The sequence below is a fragment of the Chionomys nivalis genome, chromosome 14, assembly GCF_950005125.1.
Source record: "Chionomys nivalis chromosome 14, mChiNiv1.1, whole genome shotgun sequence".
NCBI classification, from domain to species: Eukaryota; Metazoa; Chordata; class Mammalia; order Rodentia; family Cricetidae; genus Chionomys; species Chionomys nivalis.
This window is the reverse complement of record NC_080099.1, coordinates 23,712,874-23,728,714: the sequence shown is the minus strand read 5'-3', so window position 1 is coordinate 23,728,714 and position 15,841 is coordinate 23,712,874. Positions and strand designations below refer to the sequence as shown.

Genomic DNA, 15,841 nt, shown 5'->3' with positions numbered 1-15,841 from the left:
CCTTTTGGTAGCTGTTAATATCTGATAAATTATTTTTTCTTTAACAGAAAGAACGAAGGTTTTGGAGTCAGACCTTTCTCATTTAGCTGATACTGAAATCTACTTCTGACTTGAGTATTTCCAACCTTAAACAATATAGAAGATGCTTCTCATGAATTATCTTATTAGCTACCCACCAGGATTCTTGGGAGGAGAGTACAATCACAGCCTGTTCTCATGAGAGCTGGGGCGGGGGGTTGAATGACTTTCCTGAGATTATCCTTCAGTTAGCAGCCGTCTGCCCCATCTGAATCCAGGACCATGACTCCAATGTGTCTGTCCTACCAGTGAGGTGATTGATTTTCCTGCTCTGGTCTCAAGCTACTGCAAAGGCTGGTAAGGTTTCAATGAGGCTGAAGTATGTAAACCTTAGATGGGTAACACATCAAGACTAGCCAACTGGTTATTCTGAGACACACATCTTCCCTCTAACCCCCAAGTGCCAGCTATCTTCCGACCTCTCAGAGTTGAGCATTTTCATCTTTATTGGAGATGAATATGTTAAAAAACGCCCTAAACGCCCAGTGTTGAGACAGTCATGAATGGCATAGAAAAGACGTTGCTAGGACTTGAGGTCCTATACAAATATCAAGTGTTGGGGAAAGGCTTAGCACCCTCATGGTGAGCAGAAGTGAGCCATCCTCCCGTTGGCTTTCTTCAACAGTTTCCCGTCACAGCAGATACAGAGACAAACTTGTGGGCCTCCTAGTACAAGATAAAGACTTCATTAGGCTGAAGACTTAGTCTTCCAACCATAGCCCCAGGGGCCTTAGTGTCACATTCAATAGGTAAGGACTTGACTGAGCAAATGACTCCATCCTCCAAAGAATGCAACAGTACGTGGGCATTTGAACTCCATACTTCTACCACTGTGCATTTACAATGGGCCAGCTGTTTAACTTTCTTTCCTCTCTGAATACTCATGATTTTAAAATGCTCAAACATGGAAGGTTTTAGTGGCTATACTTTGCCTGGCTATAAAACAGATGAAGAATGACTGAAATATTTTTTCTTCTGGTTTTTCGAGACAGGGTTTCCCTGTGTAACAGCCCCAGCTGTCCTGGGACTCGCTCAGTAGACCAGGCTGGCCTCGAACTCACAGAGATCGGCCTGTCTCTGCCTCCCAAGTGCTGAGAATAAAGGCGTGTGGCAACACCACTGGGTGACTGGAATTTTTAGGTTCTTAATAGCTTTTGTTCACTGTTGTGCACACAGGGATAATATCAACTTTCCAGTCCATTACCCCTGCTCAAAGGTCGTCTGTAAGGCCCAGTAGAAATGCAGTCTGCTTAAGTGTTTTCAGGTGATGGGGTGTCTTCTTCATCATGACACTACCAGTGCTTCAGTGCTGTCTTCCTTTGCCTTAAGGACTGGGACGGATGCTGAGAAAGGATGGGATGGCTTATTCACATATGCTTTCATTGCTTCAGAAGGCAGAGAGACCTAACAAAGCCTTTACAACCGTGAACGAACAAGTCGATCTCCCGCCACTCCCACCTCCACCCTCTATAAAGCCAGAAGGACGCTTTCTACTTCTCCCTTCCCACAGTCTCTAAAATCATGCAGACGACCAAGCTGATCTTCTGGGTGCTCCAGGTCTTTCCCTGATGTCTTTGTGAAGAAAGCATTTCCTCATTAGATGGACAAGCTGATACTCCTTCAGGATGGACTTCTTACCCTTCCTAGGTCTTTTTCATCTCCCATTCCTAAAGCACAGAAAGATGGGGAAAAGTCAGTTGTTGAGGTGGGACCGTAGGTTGGAACACTTACTGCATTCAGTATGAACAGCTCCACTGGCCAGGCCAGGCCAGAGACCACGGGGCCCTGCTCCTCAGTGTCTGTGACCTTTAGTCCCTTTCTCCATTCCCAGCAGAGTAGTCAGGATAGCCTTCTGTTGTGTGGTAGTGATGACAAGGTCTCACTATATAGATCAGGCTGGCCTCAAATTCACAGCGATTCTCCAAAGTGCTGGGATTACACACCTAGCCAGATTTTCTTTTTTAAATTTTGTTGATTTGTTTATTGTATATATATGCATGTTTTGCCTGTATGTCTGTGCACCATGTGTGTGCCTGCTCAGAAGAGAGTATCAGATCCCTGGAGTTACAGATGGTTGTAAACCACCAGGTGGGTGCTGGAAATTGAACCCCAGTCCTCTGCAAGAACATGTGTCTTTTTTGTTGCTGTTGTTTTTTGTTTTATTTTTGAGACAAGGTTTCTCTGTGTGGCCTTGGCTGTCCTGGAACTCTCTGTAGACCAGGCTGGTCTTGAACTCACAGAGATCCACCTGTCTCTGCCTGGGATTAAAGTACTGGGATTAAAGACGTGTGCCACTACTGCCCAGCGTTTGTCTTTCACTCTTAATGCTCACCCTTCCACCTGCTTGTCCACAAACAAGGGAGGACTTGGAACACGCTCTTTTCCTTCTGGATTACTCGTCCCTCCAGCCCCATTTGGTTTCCTCACACTCTCCCCTGGTATATGTATGTGCATATGTATATGTATATGGCTTGTGTATGACCCTCTGCAAAGGCACTAGTTGTCAATGGTGAAAATAGCCATTCCAGTCACTTGTCACCCTTCTCTTCCTCTGCCTCATTTTACAGTACTTACTATGACCTGGCATCACAGTCTTCATGTATGTATGCATTTGAAGTCATATCTTCCCAAGTCCCCAAGAGAAAGAAAGGCTGGTTTGGGTTCCTTGCTGTGTAGCTTTTCATCTTGAAGAAGAGGAAACCCCGTGGCCCCCACATTTCTTAGTAAGGTTGGGTACTTATAGATCAAACTACCCAGGCAGACATCAGTGTTAGCTTTTGCAGCAGCTTACTGGGCAGACTGGCTGAGCTTGCTATCTTTTTTTTGACGGGGGGATAGGGTCTCACTATATAATCCAGGTTGGTCTAGCTTCCCCTGCCTCAGATTCAGGCGCTAGGATTGTAGGCGTGAGCCACCATGTTCAACGTTGAATTTGTTTTTCAGTTCTATACCATTTTACCTGTGTATTCTGAAATCCTGAAAACCCTGAAATAGGCATATTTTCTAGGTGTTTTGGCACAAGCTCATTTGGTGGCAAAGCCCAATGTGGCCCGATAGAAGGCATTTTCTGCTCTATGCTCTACATGATACTCATATGCTTGAGAAATGTGTTGCAGTGTTTCCAATACATACCTTTCTAAAGCCCAAAATGTTCTTAACAGCCGTCCCCAAGAATTACACAAAGATGTGAAGGACCAGTGTCATATAGTGAGCCCCGAGCCTCTGTGTCCTTGTGTCGCTTTCTTGTTTACTGTGGGCCAGGTATCACCCCCAATCTTGTCTCCCCACTACCAGAAATGCTGTTAGGTTCAGAAGCCAGATGGCAGCTTGTTAAAACCATGTTAATGCAGGGTGAGGAGTCTTCCGGCTTTACTGCATGGCTGCACTAGCAGCTCCCCACCTTTCTCTCTGGGTGGCATCTGGATTTTGTGATGCATCTTGTATAAAAAGATCCAGACCAGTGAGTTGCCATTAGCTGAGCTCTTTCTGGGTTTACCTTGGCCTTCTGGAGCACCCTTCCTTGGTTGGAGGTGACAATGGATGGACTTCTCTTCCTCAGCTCAGAAACACAGTTGACAGGGAGAGACTGCTCTGCGGCAGTGCTTTGGGGTTTATTTGTAGTTTCCTGTTCATGGGCAAACCAAACCAAACCAGTGAGTAGGTGAGATACAGTGCTGTCTACCTGCACCCAACCTGTGCTTAGAAGGAAGAGTGAACTTTAAATGAGAAAGCACTAGGCAAGCATGCCAGCACGGAACAGGGCAGGGTGGCAGAAGATGCTGGGGTCTGGGAGTAAAGACAGTGGCAGGCAAAGTCACAGAGCTCTCCCTATGCACCAGGCAGACATTGTATGAGTGGGCTTTTCCATGAGCCTGTAAAGTAGGTACTTTTTATTAACTGCCCCATTTTACAGATGAAATCAGGAAGGTCAAGTTTCTGTGAAGGGTGACACGGTTGCTTAGTATGAGAGCTGGGATTCAAATCCCATAGCTACCCTGTTTTTTCTGGGTACCGCTGCTAGGGATTAAATGCAGAGCTTCATGTACATGTGCTTAACTTCTCCCTGGTGTTGTCTTAATGTCTACTCTATCTTCACCTGTTAAATCTTCCAGATAACTGCTTAATATTCAACTCTGTAAGTGTGTGTGTGCTGTCTACTTTTATGTAAAGATGACACAAGGTTCTGAGAGGAGGGAGCCTCCATTGAGAAGATGCCTTCATAAGATCGGGCTGCAGCCAAACATGTAGGTCATTTTCTTGATTTGTAATTGATGGGAGGGGGGAGACCCATTCCATTGTGGGTGGTGCCATCCCTGCGGCTAATGACCTGTGTTCTAGAAGAAAGCAAGCTGAGCAAGCCAGTAAGCAGCACCCCCACCTCCATGGCCTCTGCATCAGCTCCTGCCTTCAGGTTCCTTCCCTGTTTGAGTCCCTGTCCCCACTTCCTTCTATGATGAGCAATGATGTGGAAGTGTGAGCCAAATAAACCCTTTCCTCCCCAACCTGCTTTTTGGTCATGATGTTCCCTCACAGCAGTTAGTGACCCTAACTCAGGCAGTGTGAAATCTTATCAGCTAACTCTGCAAGGCATTTAGAAAAGACTTAAGTTTTTCTACCTCCAGAGGATAATTAAAAGGATCAAAGGTGGCGTGGAAAAGGCACTGAGGGCGCTGCTGAGAAGCAGTAGCTGTTAAGAAGGAATGGCTTCCAGCTGCTTCCCCAGCCCTCTGGGAATCAGGTTCTCCATCTGTAAAATGAAGCTAAGGATGCCCCCAAAGAGAGGAAGTATCGGGTGGCTTCAGATCACGGGGTGTGGTCTGCTCACAGGGAGTAGCTGGGAGCACAGCCCATACTTATCAGAAGAGCCAGTTTCGTTGTCTGAGCACAGAGAGGGCATAGAATCATCCAGCAAACACTTGGCATAGTCCTATCAACCAGACTCCGTAAGAGGCAGGGCTATGATAAACACAGTCTAACTCTCGTGGGGTGTGTTTGGTGCTGGGGATCTAACCTAATGCCTCATCTATGCCAGGCATGTGCTCATGCCTCAAGTCTTAATGAAAACACAAAATACTTGGGGCAGAAGATAGACATTATACAAACAAGCACACCTATATGCATATATTCCCCTCTAGTGGATCAGTATTAAGCAGATGAAGAATGTATATGACCACTGGCAATTTATAACAATGCTTCCTAATGGGGTAGTCCTTTTTGGGACATGTGGAATTTTCTGGAAACGCTTCTGACTGTCCTAACTGGGAATGAAAACAAACTGTGGAGTGGCAGAGAGGGGCTCGGAAGTGGCCACCCCGGGGGAGGCACTGGACTCACCTGGTTCTTGTTCTTGTTGCTCACAGACAGGCCCAGGGCCGGGCCCCCTGCCAGGGACTGTTGCAAGCGCTCCTTCACAGCCACCAGCTTCAGTTCCAGGTCGATCCTCTGCTCCTCCTTGGCACGACACTGAGCCTCTAGAGTGGCCACAGCCTCCTCCATGGCCTTCACCTTTGCTCCTGAGCCCAGAGAAACTGATGAAAAAGTCTGTGGGGCCTCAGGCGCTGCTGTCTCTCCTGGAAGACCTTTCTAGCAGTGCGGGTGTAGGTAAAAGATTCTGAGGTGGGTTACCGCCACACTCTGTGGTGTGGTCTTTAACTGCCTAGTCTCCATCTTTAGGAAACAGTACCCTAATAGTCCATTGCAGAACCATGGTTGCCCACTCATTTCCTACAGTTTGAGTAGGTGGGTCCCATGTAACTCAGGGGCCTGGCCCACGATCACCTCTCATCTTCCGCTCACAGTGATGGGTTTAGACTTTAGGGTTGGCTTGAATGGAGTGAAGCCTGAGATTTTGGTGGTAGTCACTGGGAAGAGGCTTTCCCTTTTGCTGGGGGACTGGGTAAAGGCTTGTACTGCGCAGTCTCTACGTCACCACAAAGGGGAAGAGAATGAGGTCATTTGTTTCCCTGTACTTCACCACAGTCTGATCTCTCAGTTTTCAGCTTGCAGTTTTGTGTGTGATGTTGGTTTCTGTTACTTGTGAACTGGAGTCATGGTTCAGAGCTTTCCACAGTCCAGGTTTTCTGGGAGGACCTTGTGCTTATATAGTTTAAACTGACAAATCTTTATTAATGCTTCTGTCATACTAAGAAGCTCCATTTGTATGTAGAGGAGTAGGGATTGAACCCAAGTGCTTGCACACTCGGAAGGGCTCTGCCACAGAGCTACACCTACAGCCCTCTATTAAAAAAAAAAGCTATTTAAAAAATCTTAAGGGGGCTGGAGAGATGGCTCAGGGGTTAATAGCACTGACTGCTCTTCCAAAGGTCCCGAGTTCAATTCCCAGCAACTACATGGTGGCTCACAACCATCTACAGTGGTGTCCTCTTCTGGCCTGCAGGCCTGTATGCAGGTAGAACACTGTATACACAACAAATAAAAATCTTTAAAAAAAATCTTAAAACACTCAGAAAACAGGGTCTCATACGGCCCAGACTTGCCTCAGACTGTACAATGGAAAATGCCTGCCTCCGAAGTGCTGGGATTATGGTGTGTGCTGCCATGCCTGGTTTATGTGGTATTGGAAATTGAACCTAGGTCTTTGTGAATGCCAAGTAGACATTCTACCAAGGAGCTACAGCTCTAGCTCAGTCCAGAATCTTCTCCATCCTTTAACTTCCACTAGAAAGCTTTACAGTCATATTAGATGCATCCATTCATTGCTTTAGTAGTGGTTTATTGAATTCTTACTACATATCAAGCATTGTCCTAGACCCTTGGGATGGATCAGTGAAGAAATCAGGCAAAGGTCTTTGCTTGTGTAATCTTATATGTATATGTGTATGAGAAGTAAAAGTAATGAATATAACAACTTATGCATACTGCAAATAGATAAAGACAAAAACATTGGCTGGATAGTCAGGCTGTTCCAAATCATGGCTCTTACCGCTGGAAAGTTCCTGTCCTTGGTTTGCTTGTTTATGGGGGATTGAGTCCAGGGCCTTACACATGCTAGCAAGTGCGTGTGCTCCACCACTGAGTTACATCCCTAGTCCCACACATTTTCCTTATACTGAAATCAAGCTGCTTTCCCTTGCCATCCTCCCATGTTGTTTATTCTCTTGCTCATTTAATTTTTTTTTTTTTTTTTTTTGGATACAGGGTCTTACTATGTAACCTTGGCTGTCCTAGAACTTGGTATGTAGATCAAGCTGGCCTCCAACTCATGGAGATCCATTTGCCTGCTAGAACCAGAGGTGTGTTCTACCACACAAGGTTCCAAGTGTTCATTCTCTGGTTTACCAGAGTCCTTATCTTAGGCCTGTAGTGATCTATGGATGGGCTCTAGGGTTGGGCCACTGAATTTGTCTGTACCGTTCTGATGAAGTGTTTTGTTCTTAGGGAAGGGCTCATAGATTCAACGCTCTAAAAGAGCCATGTGTATTCTGTAAGGTAGGACTCCCTATTCCCCGGAACATGTGGGAGACGGCCAGGCAGAAGTGTGGTCAACTACCACTAGGTAAAGGATGCAGAGAAACATAGTGGAAAATGTAGTTAGAGAAGCCCAGAGCAGGCAGGGCCTGGTGAGGTCGCTGGATTTCAGAAGGGGATCCTGGAAAAGATCAGTGTTCATCAAACCTAGCCCTGGACCACTGCCTTACAGCTGAGTGAATAAATGCAGCACCCAAACAGTCTTATTATCAAGATGCCGAGGCATGCTTCTGCTCGCCACGCCGCTGTAGTCAGGCTGTCTCTGACTCAGGGAGGTCCACAGTACTGGGGGGCTTCTCATGCTCTATCTGGAAGAACTCACTAAGCTCCCAACACTGTCTTGAGTCAGGATGAATGATAATGAGAAGGGGGCGAAGTTTTCTGAGTGGAAAACTAGGAGATCTGTGTAAAAGGCCTCCCCTTATTGTGCCAGGGGAGGTCTCAGGCTGAGCCACTCCTGTGCACTCAGGGCCACACCTTGGGAGGTACCTGGGTTGTTCCGGATGGCTTCCTTCAGTTCCTTCTTCTCCTGTCGCAAAGCCATCAGTTCCGTCCGAATCGTCTCCTTCTCCTTTTCCAGCCTCTCTTTTTCTACCAGGTACCTGCGGGCATCCTCCTCAGCCCGGTTCTTGCCATATTTGTACTGATTGGCACCTACAGAGATACAGGACAGCAAGAGGTCTGCGGGTCTGACCTCTGATGAGGCACACATGCCTCTCACCTCGACTTCATCCGTAACATATGGATGGTTAGGTCCACTCACGTAAGTGTATCTAGTGTGACTCCCCTGAGGAATAGGAAAGAACAGGGGAGCAGCACAGCACGGGGCTTGGAACCAGGCAGACCTGGGTTTGCATTCTTTCTTCCCTGGATGTGTGACGTCACACCGATATGATCTGGTGTGCTTTTGTGCCTTTCCCCAAAACCTCAGTGTCCTTACACACAAAAAAAGATATTGATAACATTTAGCTTCCAGGGGCTGGAGAGATGGCTCAGAGGTTAAGAGCACTGCCTGCTCTTCCAAAGGTCCTGAGTTCAATTCCCAGCAACCACATGGTGGCTCACAACCATCTGTAATGAGGTCTGGTGCCCTCTTCTGGCCTGCAGGCATACACACAGACAGAATATTGTATACATAATAAATAAATAATTAAAAAAAAAAACATTTAGCTTCCAGGAGGCAGTGAGGTTTAAAGGAGATAATCAAGAAAAAGTACTTAATATAGTACCCAGCAGCTAATTAGTGCTTAGTAAATGTTAGGAAATAATGATAGTAGTATCATATACTAGAGCAAAATTTGTGATGTCTAACCCGTTTTGCTTTGTGGAAAGTGTGCTTTGAATGAGTCAAGTCTCGGGTATTTGTGACAGAGGAAGATGCTTACATATAACTCAGATCAGACCCAGGCCAGTGTCAGGCCTTGTTCGCTGTACTGCTGGGGAAGGGTGGGAAGAGAGAAAGCCCCAGAAGTGTGCTGCAGGTCCAGCACCATGGTGGACAGGACCATGCTGTTCACGCAGTGTGTGCTCTTCTCAGCCACCTGCCTGAATTCCCACTTAACCTTCCTCTATCCATCGTGTAACTTACTTGGTTCTGCTCATCATTCATTTTACTGCCGAGGAAGTCAGGCACAGAAAGGTTAGGTCCCACTGTTTGTGGCACCAGAGACAAACTGGACACGTGTGGATGAGGTCACAAGCACAGAACCTGTATACATGACACCCATGACCTCAGAAGAGAGCAAGATAGCCATCTATGCAAAAGGGGGGGATGGTCCAGATGCCATGCCTGCTGACTTGGACTCTGGCTTCCAAAGCTAGAAGAAACAAGCTGTTGTTTTTGAAAGGTCATCTAGCTTAGGATGCTTTGTTAGAGCGGACTGAGGAGCACGGCAGCTTTCCTCCTGTGTGCCTCAGGATGTCACTGGACTACACCATGTGGCTTCGAGCCCCTCCAGGAGCCCTGTGACTTCAGCGGTGGTCCACAGCCCTGGAAAGGGGTGGAGAGGCCAATGGTTCTCAGGCACAGCAGCCCCATGATCACAGCTCTTACAGTCTGAGCCCTTGTGAGAAATTTGATTTAAAAACAAACAAAAAAAACAGGTCTAGGTTTTATACTTTTTGTTGATGTTACTATTTTGTGATTTCTTTAATTTTATATATTGACTTCAATTTTCTACTTTGCTTATCCATCGATTTATATTTTATTTTTTTGTTTTTTTTCCAAGACAAGGTCTCATTATGTAGCTCTGGCTGTCCTGGAACTCACTATGTAGGCCATGTTGACCTCAAATTCACAGTGATCTGCCTGCTTCTGCCTCCTGAGTGCTGGGATTCAAGGTGTGGGTCTCCCTGTGCAGACAAGGCTGGCCTGGAGCTTGCCGGGATTGTCCTGTCTTTGTCTCCTGAGTGCTGGGACTGTAGCATGTCAATTACAAGAAGAGCGGTTTTCCATTTTAAACAGGTTTTTTTCAAAGCCCTGTATTTCTAGCACCTAAGCAAGAAGCTTATCAAGAACACTATGCATCCCTTCCTCAGGGGACCAGGTAGGAGAAAGGACTTCTTTAAAGTTACACAGCAGTGTCTCAGCCAAGTGAGAATGGAAGACCGGTTTCCCCAGTCTGAGGAGCTATGATTTATATATACTAATGCAAGGGAACCAGGGGACAGAAAAGTTTTCGCTTTGTTTTTTAAAAGAAGTCTTCAAAAAGCAAAGACTAGAATGTCCAGGTGCATGGGAAAGAAACCTTAAGAAAGAGTATGTTGTCCTCCAGGAAGCTGGCTTGCTCTAGGATGGCCCCAGTGAGTCACTTGTGTGCTCTGGGGAGCACAGAAGTGAGCTGTAAATCTTGTGACACACCTGCTCAGGGACTAGGGAGGGACTGATTATCTGTTTACTACCCTAGAGCAGAGACCACAAACTTTGATCTTCTGGAAAAGATGAGCGCTCCCCGCCCACATATGCTTATATACCTTTAAAACACTCAACTATTATAAGATAATATTCATGCAATATAAAAACATTTAAATTATCATCTATTTATTAAGAATTCACATGCTGGGTGATGGTGACACATACCTTTAATCCCAGCACTTGGGAGGCAGAGGCAGGTGAATCTCTGAGTTCGAGGCCAACCTGGTCTACAGAATGAGTTCCAGAACAGTCAGGGCTACACAGGGAAAACTATCTCAAAAGTAAAAAAGAATCCACATGAAGCTCAATTTTTGGCCTTTTGAGAAATCAGGAAATGCTGAGTGGGGTCTCCTGGGTAAGCCAAGCAGAGTTTACCTCTGGAGTTAGGATCCAAGCACTCCAGTCTCGCTGCAAACCTCCCTTGGCTATTCACTGGCTCTCTGGCTATACCATTATGGTCACTTTCTTTTTGTGTCTCTTGCTATGCTGGGGACTGGGACCTTACATCTTTCCATACTTGGCAAGTGCTCCCACGCTGCCCAGCCCCCACTCCTTTCCTTAGGGTAGAGTATTTACTGATGGCCTGCTTTTACTCATTTTGTTCCCTTACCCCTGGAGAAATCTGGTACTGAGGCCCCTGCAGTGTTCTCCTCTCCCTCCCTCGAGCAGAAGAAAGACCACAGAACTCACTAGAGGCATGGCGCTTGACTTTGACCTGCGGGTCCACACGATGGGACTTCTCACTGCAGGAGGAGGCATGGCGCTTCACCTGAGCCCCGGCGGGGCGCTGGGGCTCCTCATCCTGGGCAAGGGGGACAGAGGTAGAAGGTTAAGTTCAGACAGGGAGCTTCAGGCCAGCTCCTTTGAGATCTGGCCTTACAGATGTAGGCTGGTGCTGCTCTCTACAGTACAGTAAACGATACCTTACTAGCAGTATCATTTGAACCCCATACCTTTCTGTGTGAGGTAAAAGGCAACCTTAAGTTGGTGTACTTACTGAGAGGACAAATGAGAGGGCTCAAGGAACTGCCGGTGGCTGCCTCTATTAGAGGCATTTTGTCCTCCTATCATTTGAAAGCGTTCTTCTATTTTCTGAATTGCTAATGCCATCTTCCCTCAGAAGAGGAGGAGGAAAAGGAGGGAAGCAAAGGCATGGAAGAGAGGAGCCAATGGCAGAGGTGATGCACCTTATTAAACTGACTGCATTTGTGTTGTTAGAGTGTTTTCCATGCTCCAAGTCTAGCCAAGGTCTTGAAGCCTGGTGTGATTGATACATTAGTGTCATGTAACCACCTTATTAGGAACGGTTCTGTTACTTCTCTGGGCAGAATGGCCCACTGCCTGGGCACTGTGCTATTTTCTTTCTTTTTTTTAACACAAATCACTACATTTTGTTCTCAAAATACTCCTAAGAAGAGAAGGACCAGCACACTCACGTGGAGGTGGGAAGTGGGAATCAGGGGGTCTGAAAGGCAAAGCCGAGGGCCCTCTGACTCCAGCCTTCATATCTGAAGTGTTTGGGTTTTTGTTTGTTTGTTTGTTTGTTTGTTTAAGACAGGATCTCACTACATAGCTCTGGCTGGCCTCGAGCTCAGAGATTCACCTGCCTCTGCCTCCTGAGTGCTGGGATTAAGGGCACGTACTACCATACCATATAGGCATATATGTATGTATGTATGTATCCATCTATCTATCTAGATACATATATATATATATATATATATATGCATATAGCAACCTGGCTATACATATATGAAGTGCTAAACTACCCAGCTACTAGATTTTCTGCAACCGAGCAAAACCTTCAAGTTGCAGTGAAGAAAGACCTTGGGCACAAAAGGACAGGTTGGGGATGTTTCCAGAAAAGGGGAACCATGGAAGTGAGGACTCAAAGCATCTTCTAGTCCAGGCAGGGTCCTGGCTCACAGGTGTGTCATGTCCTCAGCAGCTTTGTTCCCTCTCCTCTAGATGCAAGGCCACCCACCCACTCGTTTCTGGTTGCAATGTACCTGTCTTCTGTTTTTTTTTCCCAGAAGGCACAGGGCATGTCACTGAGAGCGGGCGGGTTAGTGAAGGCAATTTCTCTGAAGCAAAGGATAAAGTGGGGAGAGAAGACACGGAAGGTCATCCTTGGGCATGTTACTATGCTGCGGTGATAACCGTACCTGCACCTTTTCATAAGGAACCTCATCGTAGACCCGGGGCTCAGGCCACTGATCCTGGCAGGATTGTGCGTACCTAGAACATGAACATTATACCTGTTAGGGGCCTGCATAGATGTGAGGGCCTGGGACCTATGCTCCCAACTTAACAATACCTAATGATGTGGGCTTATGCTGGCTTTGTGTCTTTTCTCACTGGACGTTGGCAGCTGCTTTTTTTTTCTTTTAAATTTTATTCATTTTAGTTATTTTTATGTGAACTGGTGTTTTGCCCACGTGCATATCATCTGTGTGAGGGTGTCAGATCCCTGGAACTGGAGTTATAGGCAGGTGTGAGCTGCCATGTAGGTGCTAGAAACTGAACCTGGGTCCTCTGGAGCCTGGAACTGGAACCGGTCAGGGGTGGGTCGCGGAACTGAGGCAGGAATCCCCCCCCCTCGTAGCGGTGCGTCGTGGAATCACCCTTACAGGAAGGAGTTGCGCCCGGCACTGACGATGCTGGTTAGGGTCTCCACATCCACGTAGTCATAGTGCAGGGCCTCTGGGGTGACTTTGGAGCCCATCTCCACCAGCAGCAGCCCGAGCCAGCGGCCCATGTCCTCTGAACAGCTTGCCTGGGGAGAGGAGGCACAGTGCAGTTCACTTTCACACCGTGAAGCCTTCTGCCTGCTTGCTCACATCATAGAAACCCACAAATGTCTGTAAGTCCTCAGTACTTAGTGAAGGGGGAAGAATTAGACTAGACACACATGCCGGAATCCAAGGCTCCTGAATTCTTGTAAGTATTTACTCAAAAAGCTACTTCCTCCGAGGGGTCCTCCCTGATTACTCCTATAAGTTGGTATATCCCTACCCTCCACCCTCTGGGCTTTTCTATCTGACCCTTTGGATATAAAAACAACATTTCACGGTTCTCAAAACTTCTTCCTTTCCTCTCCTTCTTCCGTTCTGGGGATCAAACCCAGGGTGCCTTGTGTATTCAAGGCCTGGCTTTATCACTGAGTCATATCTCTAGCCCGAAAACATATATTGTTTAAAATTTATTTTTATGTTATGTGTATGACTAATTGTTTTGCCTGCACGTTATGTATTAATGCATTACCGCATTAATGCCTGGTGTCTGCAGAAGCCATACCCCCTGGAACTGGAGTTACAGATGGCTGTGAGCCACTTTGTGGGTGCTGGGAATCACTACAGGGTTCTCTGCCAAAGCAGCAAGTGCTTTTAACTGCTGAGCCATCTCTCCAGCCTCCATATTTATAATTAATTCTCTACATAGGAAATTGCTCATACAACTCAAAATTTTCTTAGACTGTAATTACCAAAGCATTACAGAACCATTTATGGGGAAATTCCCTAGAATAAACTGCTGGCCAGTTAAACATATCCTTAATTCTGATGGAAAGAGCATGATCACAAAACCAGTTAGCTAGTGATGACAAACTTAAGTAAAGGAATAAATGAAGCATGGTTTTTAAAGAGGGAAAAAACCTTAATAAACTCTCTGTAAGTTAAGGGAAACAAGAAACTCAACAGGAGGATGCCGAGATAATAGTGTTTAAAGTTGAAAAACAACAAGGCTGAAAAAGCAACAAGGGTACAGGTACTCCTCCAGCCTTGAAAAATCACGTGGCTGCCCTGGCCTCTGCTTGTCTATAATGTGGGCAGGTGGACATTTGAACTTCCCTGTGTCAACATTGTGAATTCTAAGCATCCCAAGGGCTGTCACACAGAGTGTGTGCTCTGAACAGCCTCAGAGAGGAGGGTGGTGCCAGCAGGTAGGACGGGCAGTGAGCAGGCGGCACTCATGCATTGTTCAGTGTGGGCCTGCTGAGCTCAGTGTGTGCTGGACACGGTGCAGAGATCTAGGAAGAGAAACAGTATCTGAAAATGTGGCTGCGGCCCTGCCAGTATGGAGCTGGAAGGACCTTAACTCTGTGTGAGGAAACTCTCTGTAGAGGCTGGAGTTGCTCAGGGGCAGGGACGGGCACCTTGAAGGGCAGCGGGTTTTCTGAGGTCGATGCCTCCTGCTGGGAAGGTCTGAGAGAGAACTCCAGAATCAGATCCCAGTCAGACCGCAGGAGATGCCTGTTGGACTTGGAACTGTAATATCAGGGCAAATAAGCAAACCTGGGCTCTAGAATTAGGGCTGCCAGAATTAGGTTAGAAAAAACAGTGTGCTCTGTTGGGTTTCAACTTCAGATACACAACAAATAACCTTTCAGTGTAGGTGTGTCTCCAAATCACCCAGGATACTTTCATATTAAAACACGATCCTTGTTTATTTGGAATTCCAGCATCCCTGGTGTCCCCTATGTTACCTGACAAGCACGTTGGGTTCTTTCCCCAAAGTTCCTGTGGTAGAGTAGCCACAAGCTGACACCCCCATCCTCTACCCCTACCTTGACTCTCTCCTCTCACCTCCAGGATGGCCACCTCCTGCCGATTGCGCAGGATCCTGAAGGCAAATGGGTGCCTGGGTCCAAAGCCTGGGGCTACCTCACAGCCGCCGAGGGCAATGGCATTCACGTGGGTGTGCAGGTCCGTGCGGTCTTTGTGGAAATAGAGAGTGTTACACTTGAGGCGGCACCACCGTTCCTTCCAGCCTTGGTTTACCAGCACGTTTAGGTAGCCTGGAAAAAGAGACAGTCAAATGACCTGTTGTAGCTCCTTGGGCAAAGGCTCTAAGGGGTATCTACACAGGCCTTGTAATGGAGCTGGCAGGAAGGCCTGGCACCTTAGGCATCCTCCTCTCTGAGTCTCAGCTGCCCAGCTGTGAGCGCTCGCTGACGATGCTATTCATGCATCCTTTTACGGCCCCAGGACCACAGCAAGTGTGATGGAAATGGCCGACAATCCTAGAGAAGGCTTAAAAAAGCTACAACTGCCCCCTCCACTCCGCCAAACCGATTTCCTGCTAAAATGGAAAGTAACGGATGATGCTGGCACCTAGTGGCGGCACACAGAAACGTCACCGCAGTAAGGATTTGTAAACCTAAGCAGACAGCTGTGCAGCTGACCACAGATGGGGCTAGAATCAGCTCCGAGCATTTTAGGTTTTTATTTATTTTTATTGTTTTTTTTCTTTACCACAGCATGTTATGATTCAACGACCACGAAATATTTCTTTATAATCGCAACATTTATTTATTTACTTACTTACTAGTTTTTCAAGGCAGTGTTTCTCTGTGTAGCCCTT

General features: G+C 46.8%; 1 protein-coding gene across 2 annotated transcripts in view; it reads right to left on the bottom strand.

Moving 5' to 3' along the window:
- Positions 1-505: 505 nt before the first annotated feature.
- Positions 506-15,841, bottom strand: part of Afap1l1 (actin filament associated protein 1 like 1) — a 56,458-nt gene continuing 41,122 nt past the window's right edge. Inside the window, exons 12-19 of one of the 2 annotated variants that reach the window (XM_057789220.1) lie at positions 15,064-15,275; positions 13,111-13,256; positions 12,646-12,718; positions 11,171-11,282; positions 8,044-8,220; positions 5,413-5,591; positions 3,575-3,703; positions 506-1,745 (exon numbers count right to left, since the gene is read on the bottom strand). In XM_057789220.1, coding sequence (XP_057645203.1) covers positions 1,722-1,745; positions 3,575-3,703; positions 5,413-5,591; positions 8,044-8,220; positions 11,171-11,282; positions 12,646-12,718; positions 13,111-13,256; positions 15,064-15,275 — 1,052 coding nt within the window. In that variant the 3' untranslated portion in view covers positions 506-1,721. The remainder of the gene's footprint in view (positions 1,746-3,574; positions 3,704-5,412; positions 5,592-8,043; positions 8,221-11,170; positions 11,283-12,645; positions 12,719-13,110; positions 13,257-15,063; positions 15,276-15,841) is intronic. The other variant, XM_057789221.1, reaches the window with a different exon arrangement.